General features: G+C 47.3%; 1 protein-coding gene across 2 annotated transcripts in view; it reads right to left on the bottom strand.

Moving 5' to 3' along the window:
* Window positions 1-21,355, bottom strand: part of COL2A1 (collagen type II alpha 1 chain) — a 167,057-nt gene that overhangs the window by 37,622 nt on the left and 108,080 nt on the right. For both annotated transcript variants that reach the window (XM_029595088.1, XM_029595089.1), the window contains 11 exons: window positions 17,243-17,341; window positions 16,302-16,409; window positions 14,306-14,359; window positions 14,011-14,064; window positions 10,253-10,306; window positions 8,514-8,567; window positions 8,162-8,269; window positions 6,798-6,851; window positions 6,111-6,164; window positions 3,648-3,809; window positions 1,337-1,444 (listed from right to left, as the gene is read on the bottom strand). In XM_029595088.1, coding sequence (XP_029450948.1) covers window positions 1,337-1,444; window positions 3,648-3,809; window positions 6,111-6,164; window positions 6,798-6,851; window positions 8,162-8,269; window positions 8,514-8,567; window positions 10,253-10,306; window positions 14,011-14,064; window positions 14,306-14,359; window positions 16,302-16,409; window positions 17,243-17,341 — 909 coding nt within the window. The remainder of the gene's footprint in view (window positions 1-1,336; window positions 1,445-3,647; window positions 3,810-6,110; window positions 6,165-6,797; window positions 6,852-8,161; window positions 8,270-8,513; window positions 8,568-10,252; window positions 10,307-14,010; window positions 14,065-14,305; window positions 14,360-16,301; window positions 16,410-17,242; window positions 17,342-21,355) is intronic.

Here is a 21,355-nt window from a genome sequence, read left to right as displayed (position 1 = left end):
TAAGGATAGTACAGAGCTGTTAGGTGCAGCGTGCCTGTGTGTAAGGATAGTACAGAGCTGTTAGGTGCAGCGTGCCTGTGTGTAAGGATAGTACAGAGCTGTGAGATGCAGCGTGCCTGTGTGTAAGGATAGTACAGAGCTGTGAGATGCAGCGTGCCTGTGTGTAAGGATAGTACAGAGCTGTGAGATGCAGCGTGCCTGTGTGTAAGGATAGTACAGAGCTGTGTGGCACAGCGTGCCTGTGTGTAAGGATAGTACAGAGCTGTTAGGTGCAGCGTGCCTGTGTGTAAGGATGGTAGAGAGCTGTTAGGTGCAGCATGCCTGTGTGTAAGGATGGTAGAGAGCTGTTAGGTGCAGCATGCCTGTGTGTAAGGATGGTAGAGAGCTGTTAGGTGCAGCATGCCTGTGTGTAAGGATGGTAGAGAGCTGCTAGGTGCAGCATGCCTGTGTGTAAGGATGGTAGAGAGCTGTTAGGTGCAGCGTGCCTGTGTGTAAGGATAGTACAGAGCTGTTAGGTGCAGCGTGCCTGTGTGTAAGGATAGTACAGAGCTGTGAGATGCAGCGTACCTGTGTGTAAGGATAGTACAGAGCTGTGAGATGCAGCGTACCTGTGTGTAAGGATAGTACAGAGCTGTTAGGTGCAGCGTGCCTGTGTGTAAGGATAGTACAGAGCTGTGAGATGCAGCATGCCTGTGTGTAAGGATAGTACAGAGCTGTGTGGCACAGCGTGCCTGTGTGTAAGGATAGTACAGAGCTGTTAGGTGCAGCGTGCCTGTGTGTAAGGATAGTACAGAGCTGTGAGATGCAGCGTGCCTGTGTGTAAGGATAGTACAGAGCTGTGAGATGCAGCGTGCCTGTGTGTAAGGATAGTACAGAGCTGTGAGATGCAGCGTGCCTGTGTGTAAGGATAGTACAGAGCTGTGAGATGCAGCGTACCTGTGTGTAAGGATAGTACAGAGCTGTGTGGCACAGCGTGCCTGTGTGTAAGGATAGTACAGAGCTGTTAGGTGCAGCGTGCCTGTGTGTAAGGATGGTAGAGAGCTGTTAGGTGCAGCATGCCTGTGTGTAAGGATGGTAGAGAGCTGTTAGGTGCAGCATGCCTGTGTGTAAGGATGGTAGAGAGCTGTTAGGTGCAGCATGCCTGTGTGTAAGGATGGTAGAGAGCTGTTAGGTGCAGCATGCCTGTGTGTAAGGATGGTAGAGAGCTGTTAGGTGCAGCATGCCTGTGTGTAAGGATGGTAGAGAGCTGTAGGACGCAGTAAGGTTGTCTGTTTAGGTAAGGGTGCATCTTTAATTGCAAGAGCCAGATTGGTAAACCTTTCCTGCAGATACTTACAGATGGGCCAGGCAGACCAGGGAAGCCTCGCTCGCCACGTTGTCCGGGCAGACCCACAATACCGCGCTGGCCAGCCAGGCCTTGTGGACCCGGGGGTCCATCGGGTCCCTGCAAGAAGCAAACAGAGAGAATATTAAGCAACAGGACCTGCGTTACGGCCCACAGGCTAGAAACATCAACCTGAATATAATTGTGGCAAAGGAATTCACGGAATTCCTGGAAACACTGAGCCATTTTCGCTGATTTTGAAGGATCTTTTTAGGAAGGATGCTCGGTACTTAAAAGATCACCTCATGTTTTATGTTCCGAACAAAGAGCTTCATTCCTTTCTGGATGTGACACTTTGTACTCTGTCTGTCTCTTCTGTTAGATACGTGGAAACGAGAAAAGGGAATTTCTCACGCTTTGCCCTTTTATATGGGCACAAGCATTGTTAGGATTATGAAGGATTATTTAGATTTTAGAAAAGGCTGTAAAACCTGGCTTTCTATGGAAGCTTTAAAGAGAAGGTTTTATTCGTACAGATGTTAGACGGCTATTAGGATGCTTTCAGATGATTTTTCAAAGGAGTTATGCAGGTAAATATAACAAACTATCCTAGCAATTTTCAAACGCCATTTACCCAGGCTAAGAGCACTTAACCTGGGTAAAACCAATGGACAACTCAATGGCATATATTATAGCAATTTTCAAAGGCCCACTTACATGGGTAAAATGCATTTACACGTGTAGAACCCAGTTTTAAGTGTGTAAACGCTTTTGGAAATCAGGCCCTAAATGCTGATGTTTTATGGTCTATTGATTACTCACTGAACAGTGTTTGTGATCAGAATGGTGCAGTTTTGATGGGCCCGATATTGAAAGCACATAGCCATGCCGATGAATATCCCTTGTAACTTAGCCGGAGGAGTCATAATCCAGGTAGGTTACTTAACCGGCCAGCGCTCAGTATCGGGCCTGATATGATTAACTTAATTCTTCATTGTGATTATTATTATTTGTGCGCCGCCTGATTTAGACAGACAACCTTAAAGATAAACTCGGTCTCTCGGTTATATTTCTCCTTCTGGTTGCGGGCCCTCCAAATCTCTGTTCCATATCAGGGCCCGGGGGTCAGCTCACAGGGCCATGCTGGAGACTCAAGCATTCGCACAGGTTACAGCTGGGAGCAACCCATTCCCAAGGAGAGGCATCCAAGTCAGTCTAACGTGCTCCATTCTCCACACTTAACGCTACGCTCAACTCAAGAGTAGCCCACTCCCCATTCTGAAGTTCATCTAAACTCGGTAAAGCGCATTTCTCTGCTTTAGCACACCTGCAGGCCCCGGCAGTGGGAGGAGGTGTTCCTAAAACTAGTTAAAGCTGTGCTGCTGAGACAGTGCACCAGCTTCCCCTAGCTTTAAAGAGGGCTTATGTGCTTAAAACCGGTTCAAAAAAAGCTGCAAAATGGGGACGGCCGTGTGATCGCGTCCTCCTATCTGAGGATGACACAGTAGCATAACGGGTGGATCCATATTCAGTGGGCTGAGCAGGGACTGGCACCTCAGCTGCTAGCGAAGGGCCGATCAGCGAAGGTGTGAAGTCAATAAACGAATACATAAGTGCCGGGAGCTGTCAGAGCTATGGGCACTTGTGTATTAAGCCAGCTGAGGAAAGCAAGGGACTTTACTCCTCCTGCTCTGCGTTTGGGGGTTCAGGGTGGGGATTTATACAAACATTATTTTGAAGACAGAGTGGGGTGGGGTCAGCCCTGCTGAACCTGATGCGTTTTTCAAGAGATTGTGGGGAGGGGGGGGGGAGGGGCAGGGCCTGAGGAAAGAGGATTGACCGCTGCTCAGCTGCTACTTTTTTTTTTTGTGGCTAACGTTAGGCCAGCAAATTTTCCCAACCACAGTTAGCTGGATAACATTACCCAGCTGGTGCTGAATATCAGCAGTAGCCTGGTAAATTTAAGCCATGTACCCCCAAAATCCCTCCACCCTATCTTACCCAGCTAAAACTTAGCCAGTCAGCAGGGTGGGATATTTGAAACACGGGGTTTGTCCAGCTAAGACTTGAACTTACCTGGATAAACCCTTTTGAATATTGTCCTCATAATAATTATCGGCAGATAAGGACCTCTTGGTCCACACCCAGTCAGTCCAGTTGGCTCTCCTTTTCAACTGCGTCACCACAGACCTAACTATCCCCCATCAGCTCTCTCCTTCAGCCTTACCCCCACCCTCTGCATGGGTCTTGACCATGCTTGAACACTGTCATTGTAGTCGTAATGTAGTCGAGCAGCATCTCAAGACCTGAGGGAGATACTCACGGAGGTACCGTCATCTCCAGGCTCGCCCTTTTCACCAGGGGGCCCGGCAGGACCCAGCAGACCAGGGTCCCCAGTTCGGCCAGGAGGACCAGCATCACCACGGACTCCCTTGGGGCCATCTTTGCCTGCACCACCAGGTGGACCAGGCGGGCCAGGGTTTCCCTGCAAGAGACACAACAAGTAAGCAAAAAAAAAAACCAAAAAAACTTTCAGAATCAACCGCGAGCTGTCCTCAGACACGGTCAGAGCTAAGAACAAAACAGGGGTCCTGCTTCAAGATTCAAAATCACCGCTCATGGACTTGTTAACAGCTTTCAAGTTTTTAATCATGTCAAATGTCACCAGACAATTCCAAGTCTTCAGGAACAGGCTGAGTTGATCCTGGCTTTATCCCCACTACATCTATGAACTTGCCATTATTTTAAATTGTTACCATACTATGATGGCACACGAGTAATTTGTAATCTATACCACCCATATTTCTCTTTATCATGCCCCTTCTGTAAACCGTTGTGATGGTATTTAACTTAACGACGGTATAGAAAATCTTTTAAATAAATAAAATAAAATAAATAAATCTATAAGCCAGGCAAGAATTACAAGTCCATAGATGCAATGGGGATAAAACCAGGCTTGGCTCAGCCTGGCCCTCGTGGCATGGAATCATCTAGTGGTCATCTGAGTCATATCCCAAAGACCATGTGCCTGTCCTGAGCAGCTAGAACCAGTTTCAGTAACTAACAGGGTTTTATATGAGTACAGATCCACTAGTCACTAAGCAGGCAATAATAAAAGCCTGTTTTCTTCCCTGCCTAGATGTTGCGCCCGGTCGCAGACGGCTGCAACCTCTGCTGCTCACCTCTCTTTTCCCTGCACCAGCGATTCTCAAAGCCATGGGGGCCTCAGCCTGCAAACGCCGCCTTCCCCGGCATCCCCGGGATGGCGTGGGCGATCCCGTCCGCCATCTTGAATCGGGGATTACCTATGGCACGCGTGCGCGCGCTCTCCAGGCTCTCTCTTATTCACGTCATGGCGGGAACCTCAGGAGCGTCCCCTCTGCATGACGTCACTCGCCAGAAGTATTTAATCCATCCAGCCTATGCTTCCTACGAGTTAGCAAGGACTTCTTTCCTGCTTATTCCACTCCTTTTGGAGACGTTTCGCTTCACTACTCTGAACTGGTTCCTGAACTCCTGGATTTAGAACGCCTTAGGTGCCCATTCCTTGGGGGCCTTGTTACATTCTGGCTATCTGCTCCTCAGAGGGCCTTCCTGCATGGAGAATCCATCTATCCTTGTCTGGGATCCTGCCTAGTTCAGCCTTCTGAGTGCAATTCTCGTTTCTACCATCTTGCTGATGGAACCGCTGGTGTATTCCATGCCTCAGGACCAGTACCGTGCTCATCTCAGCTACCTTCTTCTACACTTTGGAGTGAGTACCGTCATCTACCTTGCTCTGCTGACCTCCTGCCGCTCTCTGAATTACTACTTGCTGATTCTCGGCGTACCCTGCGCTGTGGGCCACTACCGGATCTATGCTGAGAGGTGTGTCATCGGGAGAGGAGTTTCCTGGCGTACCCCGCTCTGCGGGCCACTATCAGGGATATCAACATTGAGCAGCCTTACTAGTCTGGACTGGGTCTTCATTCCACTCTGAAGTCTCTTACTTCTGTGTCCGTCTCAGCTGAGGCCACGCCTATTGTAGTGAGTCCCCACAGGGCTCCTCCCTGTGGGTGGAGTCAGCTCTCACTACGATCCAGGGTCCACAACCATACCAGATTATAACACTAGATTTTACCTTAACGCAGACTGTTACATCCGTCCATCCTTTGGTCATGCCTCCAACTTTCCTATTGGCAGCAGCTCCAGCACCGCACTCCTTTTTTTGGTAGCATTAGTCCAGGCACAGAACCCCTCTAGGCCTTGCACTGGTGGGATTTTGCCACCCCCACAGTTTTGATGCCCTAGACAACCTCCTCGTTTGCCTAATGGAAGCACTGGCCCTGATCTGATGGCCAATAGGGATCTTCCAGGTCCATCCAACCTCTGCCTGTTCTTCCTACAGACTGCAGTATCATAGACCCTGCGTGATTTCCAGCTTTACCCCCCACTTCCCCACTGCTAACCAGAGTTGCCAACCTGCCTCCATGTCATCATGAGAAATTAGTCCAGTCCTTAGTTTATAATTCCCATCTTAATGCCTTCTACCAGAAAATAACTGACCATGTTGTTAGCTGAACTCTGTGAATGATGGGACAAGAGCCTAGTCCTGGATTTCTATTTGAAAGCCCATTGCTTATTTTCCTGCAGGCTGCAAAGCAATGGGAATTGTATAATAGGGATTGGACTGATGTCTCACAAAGACATGGAGGCAGATTGTCATCGGGAGAGGATTATCTCAGCCTCTCCTGTGCATTAGACACAGCCCCAAGACATGTAAAGGTGAAGAAAATGAGAGACTTACATTAGGACCCGGGGGACCGACTCTTCCCGCAGCACCAGGGAATCCAGTAGCTCCCTGCATAGGAAGCAGAAACAAAAAGAATTACAAGAAAATGCAAATGATAGACACCTCCCCCCCCCCCACCACACACACACACCCAGAGCAATTGCTAATTCACTTGGTAATACAATAGTTCTCTCTCTCTCCTTATCTCCTCTTCTGCAACCATTAAAGCCCAAGCAAGCACTGCTGAACTATTGTAACATACTGTCACAGATGAGGACAGAGGTCAAACTGTAGTAGTCTTCAGCACCTCATAAAGCACTCCCTTCATGTCCATAAGTGTGCCCAACACACAAGAGTGACAGTGGGTAAAGGAAGACCAACAAAGCACTTGGGAATGGATGAAGCACACACGAGGCAAAGGAATGCCCAAAGACGCAGCTGTCAGGGCCACTAGTGCCCACTTATCAGGCAGTGCGTTATCTGGATGCTGGGCTACAGACTCCCAGGTCAGGATGTGAAGGCCCCACTTTGGGATTTTGCATTTAGTACGCTGTAGGTTTCCTTGTGTTGCGTGTGCAGTGTCAGAGGTTTGACATACAAGGCAGGAAATGGAATTTATGGATATGTGAGTCTGGAGTGTAAACGTTACAGTTATCACACAACTTAATTTGTCATAGTAAAGCCCTCTCTGTTGATACTCACAGCGGGGCCCTGAGCTCCCCGGCCTCCCTTAGGACCAGTAACACCTGTTGGACCCTGAGGAGAAACGTAGTAGAAACAAAATTACACCCCTTGTAAAAACTGAACTAAAGTCTTCAAACCGACCAATATACAAGATATGCCCCTGTATGTTTTCTTGCTACATGTTACAATTAGAGATATTTCCTCACCGCATGCTGCAGTCTGTAATATGCCCACACTGCATGCTGTGGTATACTATACAGCTACACTGCAGGCTGCTTGCAGTCTACAATATGTCCTCTTTGAATGGTGCAATGTATAGTTCACTGCATGCTATGGTCTATAATATGCCCTCACTGCATGTTTCGGTCTGTAATATACCCTCAATGCATGTTACAGTCTTGTAATACATCCTCACTGCACACTACGGTCTGTAATACACACCCTCACTGCATCTAAGGGTCTTGAAATACGCCCTCACTGCACACTACAGTGTGTAATATGCCCTCACTGCATGTAAGGGTCCTATAATACACCCTCACTGCACACTACAGTGTGTAATACACCCTCACTGCATGGTACGGTCTGTAATATACCCTCAATGCATGTTACAGTCTTGTAATACATCCTCACTGCACACTACGGTCTGTAATACATCCCCTCACTGCATGTAAGGGTCCTATAATACACCCTCACTGCACACTACAGTGTGTAATACACCCTCACTGCATGGTACGGTCTGTAAATCTATCTTACTGCATACTACAGTGTGTAATACGCCCTCGCTGCATGTAAGGGTCTTATAATACACCCTCACTGAACGCTACGGTCTGTAATACATCTTCACTGCATGCCTTCTTAAGTCTCAATCAATGATTTGGTCCCACTTTCAAAGTAGTCTGATCATTCATCAAAGCTCCCTGTGGCATGATCAGTTTTTATCACTTTATTAAATGAGGGAGAATAATTTTATAATTCCCCATTCAGTGGTATGTTGTACATGCGGACTTTATCGAGAATTTTCAAAATGAGCTTAGGTGCAAAACTTTACTCTAAAAATCCTCGGATTAAGTGGCTAAGTGCATGCTCAAATTATCTTGTACAAAGTTCTATCTGCTCCAACAAAAGGCATAACATGCACGAGGTAACTAACTTACTCTCCTACTTTTTAAACTCAAAAAGTGTGCACATGAGTGGCAACTCTGCCCCAACTCCACCCCCTGGAACGCCAGTACCCGTAAAAGTACACACCAAACCGGCTTGTGTGTCTGCTTTTGCACACACTGGCCACTGATTTTCAAATGCCACTTACACGCATACAATGGGCTTTTATGCCTGTAAATCACTTTGGACAACAAGCTCAAAAAGTATAGGAGAGAACTTACTTGTGGACCAGGGGCCCCAGATGGACCTTGAGGCCCTGGAGCACCAGCATCTCCCTTCTGACCTGCCTCGCCGTGTTCACCTTTAATACCGGGTTGTCCATCAGCTCCCTGTAAGAAAGGGAAAACAAGCCTATTTAGTGATAGATACATCTATAACTCAGAAGGCATTATAGCTTCCAGTACTGACATATCTTCCATGGGGATTATTATTTCTATACAATTGGATGGGATGTTTATATAGAAACGTATAAAGAACTGGCATTACAGCATGACAAATGCTGCTGCACAGCAAATAGAGGAACGTGACAGAGAGAACATCTCAAGCCAAGGAAAATAAATGATGGGTACTCACAGGAGGACCAGCAAAGCCAGCTGGACCAGCAGGACCAGTCTCACCACGATCACCCTGGAAAAAAGAGAGAGCGCTCCGGTCAGCAGTGACATCAGAAGCCAAAGGTTGTTGGATAACGTTGACATCAGAGCGCAAGGGGCCCTGATTAGCCATGACATCAAAGAGCAAGGGCTGTGAGGTAGCAGTGACATCACAACAGAGTGTACTACTCCAGTTAATAGTGACATTGCAGCAGAAGACCCACTGAGTAGTGGTGATGTCACAATATAAAGAATTCTGATTAGAAATGATATCCCAACTCTGAGAGTTCTAGTGAATAAAGTCATGACATAGGAACAAACTGCATTAAAGAGAGGTCATCAGAGCCTGGAGGCTATATTAGGGATGTGAATCGTGTCCTCGATCGTCTTAACGATCGATTTCGGCTGGGAGGGGGAGGGAATCGTATTGTTGCCGTTTGGGGGGGTAAAATATCGTGAAAAATCGTGAAAATCGTTAAAAAATCGAAAAATCGAAAAATCGAAAAACCGGCACATTAAAACCCCCTAAAACCCACCCCCGACCCTTTAAATTAAATCCCCACCCCCAAATAACTTAAATAACCTGCGGGTCCAGCGGCGGTCCGGAACGGCAGCGGTCCGGAACGGGCTCCTGCTCCTGCATCTTGTCGTCTTCGGCCGGCGCCATTTTCCAAAATGGCGCCGAAAAATGGCGGCGGCCATAGACGAAAAAGATTGGACGGCAGGAGGTCCTTCCGGACCCCCGCTGGACTTTTGGCAAGTCTCGTGGGGGTCAGGAGGCCCCCCACAAGCTGGCCAAAAGTTCCTGGAGGTCCAGCGGGGGTCAGGGAGCGATTTCCCGCCGCGAATCGTTTTCGTACGGAAAATGGCGCCGGCAGGAGATCGACTGCAGGAGGTCGTTCAGCGAGGCGCCGGAACCCTCGCTGAACGACCTCCTGCAGTCGATCTCCTGCCGGCGCCATTTTCCGTACGGAAAATGGCGCCGGCCATACGCGTATGGCCGGCGCCATTTTCCGTACGAAAACGATTCGCGGTGGGAAATCGCTCCCTGACCCCCGCTGGACCTCCAGGAACTTTTGGCCAGCTTGTGGGGGGCCTCCTGACCCCCACGAGACTTGCCAAAAGTCCAGCGGGGGTCCGGAAGGACCTCCTGCCGTCCAATCTTTTTCGTCTATGGCCGCCGCCATTTTTCGGCGCCATTTTGGAAAATGGCGCCGGCCGAAGACGACAAGATGCAGGAGCAGGAGCCCGTTCCGGACCGCTGCCGTTCCGGACCGCCGCTGGACCCGCAGGTTATTTAAGTTATTTGGGGGGGGTTCGGGAGGGTGGGGGATTTAATTTAAAGGGTCGGGGGTGGGTTTTAGGGGGTTTTAGTGTGCCGGCTCACGATTCTAACGATTTATAACGATAAATCGTTAGAATCTGTATTGTATTGTGTTCCATAACGGTTTAAGACGATATTAAAATTATCGGACGATAATTTTAATCGTCCTAAAACGATTCACATCCCTAGGCTATATTATAAACAGTTCATAGGACATAAGAACATAAGATATGCCACACTGGGGTACACATTACACAGAACTTACGGAAGTTGTTGTACATTCGATAACCGTGATAGGAACAAGAATTTGTATTATACAGAAACAGGAAGAAAGTCAGAAGTCGAGATAAATAACACAAGAAATACAAAATTAAAAAGTCAAATCTGGAACTTACGGGGGCTCCACGGGTTCCCACAGCACCAATAGGTCCAGGGGGACCCGACTCACCCTGACAGAATAAAGACAAAAAATAAATGTGACACAGCTGTGCATACAATCTCCTCAAATCCATGAAACCCAGGTACAATCTTCCATACAACCCCCAAACAATCCCTCAGATGCAGGCACAGCCTCCCATCCAATCCCCCAAACATTCCCTGAAATCAAGGGACAGCGTCCCATTCTATCACCCAAATAATCCCCCATGCACAGGTACAGCTTCCTATAAAATCCTCCAAACAATTCCCCAGACCCAAGTACAGCTTCCCATAGAATTCCCTAGACTCTGCCTCCCATACAGTTCCCAAAACAATCCTTCAAACCCTGCTTCTATGGGTGGCCAACCTTTCACATGACAAGAGTCACAAAACCAGAATTAGAGGCAGAGAGCTGCCTTGCCTTTCACGGGAAGGTGAGAGATGACGACCCCCTCCCCCCATTCCACACGTGCACACACACATACAAAAGAAAAGGCCAACTTACTCTCAGACACAAAGACAAACACACACGCACTCTCAGACACAAAGAAACACATGCACTCTCTCAGACACAAAGATACACACACTCTCCCAGATACATAGACACATACACACTGTCTCTCAGACATAGACATATAAACACATACACTCTTTCTCTTTCAGACACAAAGACATACATACACTCACTCTCTCAGAAACAGATATACATCCATGCACTCTCTCATATACAAAGACACGCACACATGCACTCACTCTCAGATGCAAAGACACACACACACACTCTCTCTCTTTCTCTCTCAGACACAAAGATCCCCACACACACTCTCAGACATAAAGACCAACACACACACACATTCTCAGACACAAAGACACACACACTGAGACACAAAGACACACACACAAACACACACTCTCTCTTTCTCAGACATAAAGACACACATGCATACACATTCACTTTCTCTGTCTCTCAGACACAGACACACGCTCACTCTCCCTTAGACACAGACACAAACTTTCTCTCAGACACAAAGACACACACATAGACATTCTCCTGTTGTGCTGCTGCTCACATGCTCACTCAGTGAGTGCCTCCTCCCCACCCCAGTATTGCCACATTATGGGGTAGATTTTCAAAAAGCGCGCCTTCGCGTACTTTTGTTGGCGCATCAGGCGCAAACAAAAGTACGCTGGATTTTAGTAGATACGCGCGTAGCCGCGGGTATCCGCTAAAATCCTGGATTGGCACGCGCAAGGCTGCCGATTTCGTGTAGCTGGCGTGCGCCGAGCTGCGCAGTCTGCCGCCGTTCCCGGAGCGGCCTCGGAGGGAACTCGCTTTCGCCCTCCCCTCACCTTCCCCTCCCTTCCTCTATCCCCCCCCCCCCCCCCCCCCGGCCATATCTAGACCCCCCCCTACCTTTGTTGGGGGATTTACGCCTCCCGGAGGGAGAAGTAAATCCCCGCGCGCCAGCGGGCCTCTAGCGCGCCGAGACGGGACCTGGGGGCGGTTCCGGAGGGCGCGGCCACGCCCCCGGGCCCGCCCCCGAAACGCCACGTCCCGCCCCCAAAATGCTGCGCCGATCTGACACGCCCCCCCTCAAAAAACCCCGGGACTTACGCGAGTCCCGGGGCTCTGCGCGCGCCGGTAGGCCTATGGAACATAGGCGCACCGGCGCGCAAGGCCCTGCTCCCGTAAATCTGGGTGGATTTACGCGAGCAGGGCTCTTAAAATCCACCCCTATGTAAAGTTCTTGTTTGCTGTAAGGCTTTCCACAGTCAGCTCCCTCCCTTTCCCATTCCCACCCCTTCTTGGCACCTAGGCTCTCCAGGAGACTCAATGATGCCACAGCCAGAGAATAAAGCTCACGAGATGCCAGTTAGTCTCCCCTTTGCTAGCAAAATACCTCACACATGCAGAGCACAGAGAGACCCTCACCAAATACAGAACAAAAAAAAAGATCATAAAGTAAAATTAACAATATGCAGACAAAAATTAAACTGGAAATTGAAACAAGCCCAACTGTATTATGCAGGGCAACAATGGAAAAAATAACCATCAGCATTCTTCATAAAACACCAAATAAAATCAAGAAATATAAAATATCACTCAAAATAGTAAAATCATACTAATAAAGAAATACATATTTCAAAATAGAATAGAATATCCAATAATTAAAGACTCACATAACTGTTTTAATATTTCCCCAAAGACCAATAAAATATTACAAAATAGCAGGTACATCAAACACTACCCCAAAATTAAAACTTGCAAAGATTAAAAAATCTCCCACTCTCCATACCTGGCATCTTTTGATGGCCAGTCACCCTGAAATTATAATGGATTGGGTGGGGGGGAGGGGCAAACAAAATATATCTTCTATCCCTCTCAAACATGTTCATTCTCTCATTTTCCACATGCTCTCACACACACACAGGCAGGCATTCTCACACACACACATACCTACTCTCTCACACACACACACGGGAACTCTTTTCCAGACACACAGAGGCAGGCACTCTCTCTCACATACAGGCAGGCACTCTCTCACACACACACACACACACACACTCTCTCTCACATACACCCCTACAGAGATTCTCTCACACACATAAATTCACACACACAAACACACACACACACACACACAAACACACACATGCTCTCTCTCAGGGCCTTGTCTTTGGCTACCATGGGATGGACTCCGTGGCAACCTTTGTCTTTAGCCACAGTGGGATGGGCTCTGTGGCGGCCTACCATTCCTCTTCTGTGGCAGCCTGTCAGGACCTCATCATAGGCCACTATGGGTTGAGCTCCATGGCAGCCTGAACTCCTTCTATAGCCACTAAGGGATGAGTTCTGCAGCAGCCCAGCCAGACCTCATCTTTGGCCGCAGCAGGATGGGCTCCATGGCAGCCTGGGCTTCTTTAGCTGCCATGGGATGGGCTTACAACAGCCTGGGCTGCTTCTTCAGTACCATGGGATGGGTTCCACAGCAGCCGAGCCAAATCTTGCTTTCAGTCATCATTTTCAGGGCCAGGAGAGGATGTGAATGAAAAAGCAGATAAGTCCTGCATGCTGCAATCTTCTTCCTTCTGAGTACATGATTCTGGGTTGGAAGTTGTAAACTTACGATTTCTGCTCATGAGCTGGCTGAGGAGAAGGAGGACTGCTGCATTCAGCAGGCAGAGACAGTCAGTGGTACAGGCTAGATTTTTCTCGCAAGCTGCAGTTTGTCAGCCTGCTGGTTCGCCACTCCAATATAGCATCTCATACAATAGAGCAAATAATCCCTCAACATCTGCCTTTTGCATGAGAATCTTAGTTGGAAAATAAACCCGTATCTCTGCAGAGATGAACCTTCAGAGATGGAGGAAGCAGTGGGGCTGTAAACTGTTATCAAAAAAGCTATTTTTCTCTTGATCAGCAATACAGTAAAAAGGGGGTTTAGGAGCAGGCTAAACAGGATAGGAATCTCCTAGCTCAGCTAGGTGAGGCGCTCGCTTAGTTCCGTAGTAGAGTCTCTGGATTGGAGCCAGAAGGATGGAGGTGCAAATCCCAGCAGTTCCAGGTTGCAAATGGAGCATGGAGTCTGCAGATTTTGGATCTTTATAAAGTGGCAAGGGGCTGAACAGGAACTTAGGGAAACATTATTCTGCCCAATAGTCAGGCTTTGCTATACGTGCTCGGAGTTCTGCAGAGCTTCCTAGGATCTTACTGCTGAGAATGTGTGGTTCTTACCTTCTCACCATTAGGACCAGATGGGCCAGGGGGACCAATTGGACCAGTCAGACCCTAAGGAAAGACACAGAAGCAGGGATTAATTGTGAGGTGGGCTGGTGGGGGAAAGACTATAGGAGCAGAAAGAACTGCTCACATGTCTCTAGACATGCCATGTTAGCACAACAGGAAGAATCGTAAATATTTGACTAACAAATAAATTATAGGACATTGGGAAGATATTAAATAATAAGACAATGATGTTAGGGGCACAGAAAAGTAGCCATGCTACCGACTGGACTACTTTGCTACTCACTCTTCCACCATCTTTACCAGGAGCACCTTCTGGGCCTTTCTCGCCAGTATCTCCCTGTGGGACGAAAATGAATTAAAGATCAATATTCATTGACTTTCCTCCTCTTTCCCCCTAGCCTTCCTCCTTCAGTGTAACACAAAAGCTTCATCAGAGGTAGGGACGATCCCCCCCCACTGAGGTTCCAGGAAGTGGAAGCTGGGTTTTCTATCTAGTAGCTAGTGAGGCAGAGAGAAGACAGTATAGGACGTCCTTTATTCTGCTGAGAGAAGGAAAGGCGTGGCTCAACACAATGACATCTCACACTGAAGGTCACAGCTGTTTCTCCTTGGGGAATTTCTATTTAGTTTTCAACATGCATCTTACAATGAGTAGATGAAAAGGAGAGGGTACTGCTGTGCTGTTTGTCATCACATCCTTCCCCCTCCCCCTCCTACACACCCATTCAGGCATTCACATGAATAAGTGTAACACATGAATACGACACAAACAACTTAACAAGGGACTCAGAGAAGGAGTTTGGGTTTTTTTATTATGGAGAATGGCAATAATAAGGAGTGGGCCTTGCGGTATTGCACCAAGAATGGGCAGACTAGATGGACCTTGTGGTCCTTATTGGCCATCGGTTTCTATGTTTTATGCTTTATTCCAAAAATTATGGAAATAATGTCAGGCCAGCAAAAGAAGGGGACCAAAATCAAGAATACCAGAGGATACAATGGAGTAGGTAAGCTGAAGGTTTGAAAAATCCAGCTAAGACAGTTGGATTTTTTTAGATAAAAATGAGCGTAGGGCCGGACTGGTGGCTCAGTGCTATCTCTACGTGGAGGATCTTAATTTGATTGCTGGCTCGGGTTTTCCGCTCCCTGAGTCAGTTACGGCTGAGGGTGCTGCGAAGGTGGCATTCACAGCCGCTGGATGGAGACATCCATAGTCATCGTGTGATGGTGACACCTAGTGGCCAGCTCAGGGCTTATCACTGCAGGGTTCCGGAAGGAGCTCTAGAGTATGGATCCTGGCCCAGAACCACACAAAGCAGGGGGAAAAAAATCCCCAGACGGTTGTGAATGAGGCTGATATCCAAGCCCTGGTTCCAACTGAGTAGGAAGACCAGCGAAGCAGGAGGAAACTTTCAGGCCAAAAACAAAAGAAGGAAGGGATGTGTAGCTCATTGTCTGCAGATCTCTTTTGTTGCTTATAGGAAGTCAGGTGGCGGGTTTCAGCCAGGGCCTTTTCACTAAATTAGGGACCTTCATGAACAGGTGGATAACGCCCGAGGTATTATCTCTAAGGGCAGACATGCTAAAGGCTTTCCCCATTTTGAGGGTAATTTTCAAAGCTATTTCCGGGAGTTAAACAGTATTTTTTTTTTTTGCCCACAGAAATGGCCTTTTACACTCCACATGCGAGTGAACTTGCCTGCATATGTCCTGCTTGCACATAAGTTTATCCGGACTGAACAGAGGCGCGGTCAGGGAACTTTGCTCTTATGCACACGCTCTTCCATTTTCCAAAGCACAACATGCGTGGAAAACATCCCCCAAATCCTCTGCGCGTATGAAAGAGTTTAATTTAATTGAACTTGTTACACCGTTTTTCACCCTATTCCTTTATCATGTGGGGATTAATCCAATGGGATCATTTTCACAGAGGACTGAAGTGTGCAAGTTCGCTTTGAAAACCGAATGTAACTCACGTGCGGGTTTGCTGCCTGTTTTAGGAGGGCTGGTAGCCAATGACCACCCCCCACCCCGTCTATGCTTATGGGAAAATGCTTGGCGCGCATGGATCACAGAACCGCCACACGTGCTATCCATTGCCTTTGCCCTTTCTACCCCGAAGGATGCAAGGCACTTTACATTACTTCTTTGCTTTTGAACTGGTCACATCCGATCTATGAACCAACAACAGGAAATACAAGCTTTCTCAGTGCACATACTTACTAATCAGTTCAGGGGAGGAATATGTTAAGACTGGAAGGAGCAAAACTGGCACTTACTCTGTCTCCTTTGGCTCCATGAATTCCAGCAGTGCCCCGCTCGCCAGGCATCCCCTGCAGGCCAGGGGGTCCCAGGGCACCGGTGGGGCCAGCTGGGCCATTGGCACCCTAGATCAGAAAAATATGTCCAGTTAATAACAAGGAAATGAGAAATCCCGCAAACTCTCCTGCGATCGGAGAGGGTCTGAAAGAATAGATAAGCTAAGCATTCCCACTCCTGCCCTAAGCTCAAGGAAGCCAGAAACCTTCTGTGGAGCAGAGGTACAATCGCTTAGCTCAAGGCGTGGCTTTCCATAGATCGCAGCGAGAGGCAGCTGCTCTGCCACGTGTGATAACCTGACTGAGAATCAGACCATCAACATACAAATTAGTACCAAGTCCCGTCCTCCCCCCAAACCTGCAACGTGCTACGGAGCAGGGGCAGCTCCCTTCTGTCCACGCTCTTGTGATCCAGGCAAGCGGCTTTACTCACTGGCTGAGTGGCCGGCTACCCTGGGTCAACAGAGGCTCTGAGGCCCACTGCAGTTATCAATTTCGTTGTGGGGGTGGGGGATTCTGATTTAGAGGTGTTTGATCGTAATCCCACCGATGGCAATTTCATCCCAGCCAAGCGCATTGTGTTACATAGATTGAAACAGTGTCTGATGGAATACAGAATTCCCATTCCTATGTCGCATGGTCCGAGGCACTGTCTGATGGGATTCCTGAAAGAAATCCAGAGCACTGAATTTCCAAGGCTCATACTTCCCATTACTGTGAGGCACGGGCTGAGCTGCTGTAATCTTTCGGGTTCACTGTGGGCTTTATTTGCTGTATTGTTCGTAGAGGGTTTCATGCTGCCCGCTATATATGATAGTTTATGTATGTTTTTGTTGGAACCTGCCTAGAATTTGGTAATAGAGCAGGATATAAGAGTTTGAAATAAATGAACCAGAACTTACTTTAGGACCATCTGTGCCAGGCGTGCCAGGAAGACCTCGAGGGCCCTGGAGACCCTGAGGACCAGAAGAACCACGCTCACCAGGGAAACCACGCTCACCCTAGAAAGGGAAAGAGACAGAAAGTTCACCTCTAAATCATTTGGGTCAGTCGATATAGATCATAAGCAGAACGTCTGGGCCAGTATGTAGAATATAGATATTATCAAGGAATATTTGGTGCAGAATGAAAAGCGTACACCATGGATTGCAATATTTGGGGGAAGTATACAGCGTATAGACCGTGGGCAGGAACATCTGGTAAAGTATGGCGTGAAGAGCATAGGTCATGAATTCAGAGTCGCTTTTACCTATGTGGCAGCTGCCCCAGTTCCTGCACAGCAGGAGGCTCATTGTATGAGCACACAGAGCTCTGTCCCTATGACTCTACTGGTCAGTGACCCCAGTGTTAGGCAACAGAAAATAGCCCTTTGTTTCTTGCTCCAACTCTTTCTTTCTTTCTTTCTTTAGATATTTTATATACCGGCATTCCAAAACAAGATCACAATGGTTTAGAAAAGCAACATTCACATTATAGGTCAATACCACACCAAAACATGTTAACTAGATTGTTAAAATAGTAATTCATGATAAATTAGTTCCTTTTAAGTAACCTTCATGAGGTAGTCAGTGAGTTGTCTGAATATTCTTTGTCTCTTACTAATTGTTGCTAGTTCATCAAACTATATCAATGTAATTCTCTACAAGTTGTTATCTTATGTTAGATCATACGCTTTTTTAAAGAGCCGTTTTAGTTCACGTGTGAAGCTCTTTCTTTCTGTAATCAGACGTAGCTACTCAGGTAGAGAGTTCTATAATTTGGGGCCCGCTATAGAGAACATTCGGTCTCGTGTATGCATTAGATGAGTGTTCCGTGGTGTAGGTACCGTTAATAGTCCTTTGTTTTGTGATCTAAGTGTTCGTTGTGGTGTGTATGGTTGGAGAGTCACGCCTAATAAGCAGGTGTTACTGTCAATGATTATGTTGAAGATGAGTGTAAGTACATTATAGTGGATTCTTGATTGTACTGGCAGCCAGTCTACATCAATCAGCAAAGGGGTGATGTGGTCAAATTTCCCTTTCCCTAACAATAGCCTTACAATGGCATTTTGTAGTAGTTGTAATGGTTTTAATTGACCTGAGGGGAGGCCTAGTAATAGAGAGTTGCAGTAATCTAAGTTTGGGAATATTAGAGTTTGTAAAACAGTTCAGAAGTCCTGGAATGTTAGTACAGGCTTTAACTGATGTAAAATCCGCAGCTTGGAGTATCCTGTTTTAGTTTGTTTATGTGCTTTTGCATTGCAATGTTCTATTCCCCTCCCAGGCAGCATTCATGGAACGGGAGAGAGCTGAGCCTGGAAGAGCATAGAACCAAGTGAAGAAGAGCCATTCTGCTCCCTAATCCAGTCCTTCCTCTCCTGTCATTCAGAGACAGGAGGGAGTAGGTGAGCCTGGAGGAGACAATGCAGAGCAAAGAAGAGCCACTCTGCTCCCTAATCTAGCCCTCTCCTTCTCTTGCTCACCCCTCCTCTCCTGCTAGCACAGCAAAGATAAATTCAGCATGTGTCTGCATATTTCCTGTACTTTCCTTTTTCTTCCCCTGCTTCTTTTGATTTTTATTTTATTTCAAATAAACGGAACAAAGAGAAACAAACAAAAGAAAAAAAACTGCATAAAAGAAAAAAAAAAGAAACAACATTTTTTTAGGGCACACTGAGACACTGAGAAGCAGATATTCAGCAGGCTGGTAAGTGGGAAAGTTACTAGGATAAATCTTCCCAGATATTTGGCGGAACATATCTGCTGAATATAGGCAGGTGAAGCTACCCAGGCAACTGGTACAGCTAATCCAACCAGACCTAGCTGGCTAACTTTAGCTAGGCAGGGCTGGATATTGGCGCTCACTGGCCAAGGTTTAGCACTGCCCTCTGAATGCCCCAGCATCACCCATTTTACCAGGCTACATTTTGTGCTGGTAATGAGCTCCCCAGACAAAATTTAACCAGAGAATGGGAGGGGTGGGGTGGGAGAGACTAAGATTTTGAAATCTCAGATTTTGCCCAAGTAACTCCAAAGGTAACCAGGAGGAAGCCCTTGAATATTGACCTCTGAGGATTTAATTTTTTCGGCTTCTTTTCTGTTCTATAAATATATTTTGTATTATGTATATATTGGGTATGTATTATCAGTTTTTATATGACCTGTTTCGTGTAGTGCTGTGTACATCAGAAGAGATAGGAATGATCATATCTATTGTGATGTGAATGAAATATGTGCAATAGGTTGTGTGATAGCAATTTGCAGTATCTTCCTGTCATTCTGCAATTTAGTATACAATCCTGTATAATCCAGAATTCATTATAAAGTATTATCTCTAATTGTCAATATCATCAACAATATTAACCCATGTTTATTAGGAGTGACTCTTCATCACTACACACCACAGAGAGACCTAAGATTACGAAACAAAGGACCTTCCACTCGGAACACACACCTAACACACCTTCCACTCGGAACACACACCTAACGCATGTAAGAGACTGAATGTTTTCCATAGCAGGGCCCAAACTGTGAAACTCACTTCCAGAGTCAATAAGTCAGACAACAGAAAGGGTTTCAAGCATGAACTGAAAACATGGCTCTTTAGAAATGCTTACAACTTTACGTAAAATACCAATATGCAGATAACTGCTACATCAGTACCAGAGATAATGTTAGTGGAGCGAGCAATAAGGAATGAATGATGTGAAGTGCATTCTTAGTAGAACTGTAACTTGTATTTATTGCTAGGTTGACCAAAACATGTATGAATGTGAACTAGCTTATATTGTAGATAGTGTGATATCCTAGAATATTTATGATTATGAACTAGAATATGTATACGATGTGTAACGGGATGCGCATATGTCCCGGGGCTTGCAAAAAGGGGCGTTCCGGGGGCAGGGCCATGGGTGGGGCGCCGGCCTGGGGGCGTGCCAGGGCGGGACCGAGGCCTCCGGCATAGCCGCTGTGCTGAGGGATGGTGCGCCGGCAGCCGGCCGGTGCTGAGGGATGGCGCACCGGCAGCCGGCCGGTGCGCGCAAGTTACGCCTACCTCTGGTCAGCAGGGGGGTTTAGTTAGGGCTGGGGGCGGGTTAGATAGGGGAAGGGGGGGAGGGAACGAGGAAAGCCATCGGGGCTCCCCTAAGGTTCGGCGCGCGCAAGGGGGTGCACAAGTGTGCACCCCCTTGCGCGCGCCGACCCCGGATTTTATAACATGCGCGTGCCTCCATGCGCATGCTATAAAATCAGGCATAGATTTGTTTGCGCCGGGTTGTGCGAACAAATCTATGCCCTCGCGCTGTTTTTAAAATCTGGCCCATTGTGCGCTATTCAGGTTTTGCCAAATTCTGCAGCAAGATTGCTATTTGGTCATGGCTAAAGAGATGTGTTACGAGATCTGCATTGCTTTCTCTGTTGTTGAACACAATCAATACAAATTCTACTCTTAATTCACAAGATGTTAAAACTCAACTCGCTGCCATGGATCAGTCAGCAGCTCTAATGTCCAAGGGCTCCTGCACAACATAGAATAGCTGGGTAGGAAGGCCCAATGGTCTCAAAGTGCCGAGTTCAGGTCTCACAGTTCTGCACCGTGGGGGAGCTGAAAGAGGGCAGTTTGGGGTTGTCAGTGAGATCAATGGCCTTTCCACTCAGCTGTTCTATACTGTGCAGGAGCCCGCCCCCCCCCCCTCCCCGTGCTCAATGCAGATGCCTGACCTGCCTGCCTCCGATGTCACTCTTTTCCTAAAATGCTGAGACGTGCCGCTACGACTCGCCGAAGAGGTGAGCCTGAGAGGATCGTCTCTTCGGGAGATGTGAGGGAATTTGATGTTGCATCAGTTAATAAATTTGGGTAGTATCATATCGCAGCATATTTCCATTTTAAAGGGGAATGGGAGATATGGGAAGGGAAATGTTGCCAGATATACAGAGGAAAGGGTTTAGATGGAATTAGATATTTGAGTGACCCTGAACGATTAATAGCTAATAACAATATGTAAGAGACCACCTAGGTCTCTCACTAGTTAAATTGTC

Source organism: Rhinatrema bivittatum, chromosome 3 (assembly GCF_901001135.1).
Source record: "Rhinatrema bivittatum chromosome 3, aRhiBiv1.1, whole genome shotgun sequence".
Lineage (NCBI taxonomy): Eukaryota > Metazoa > Chordata > Amphibia > Gymnophiona > Rhinatrematidae > Rhinatrema > Rhinatrema bivittatum.
Note: the sequence above shows the minus strand (reverse complement) of the source record. Positions and strands in the feature narration are given on the sequence as shown.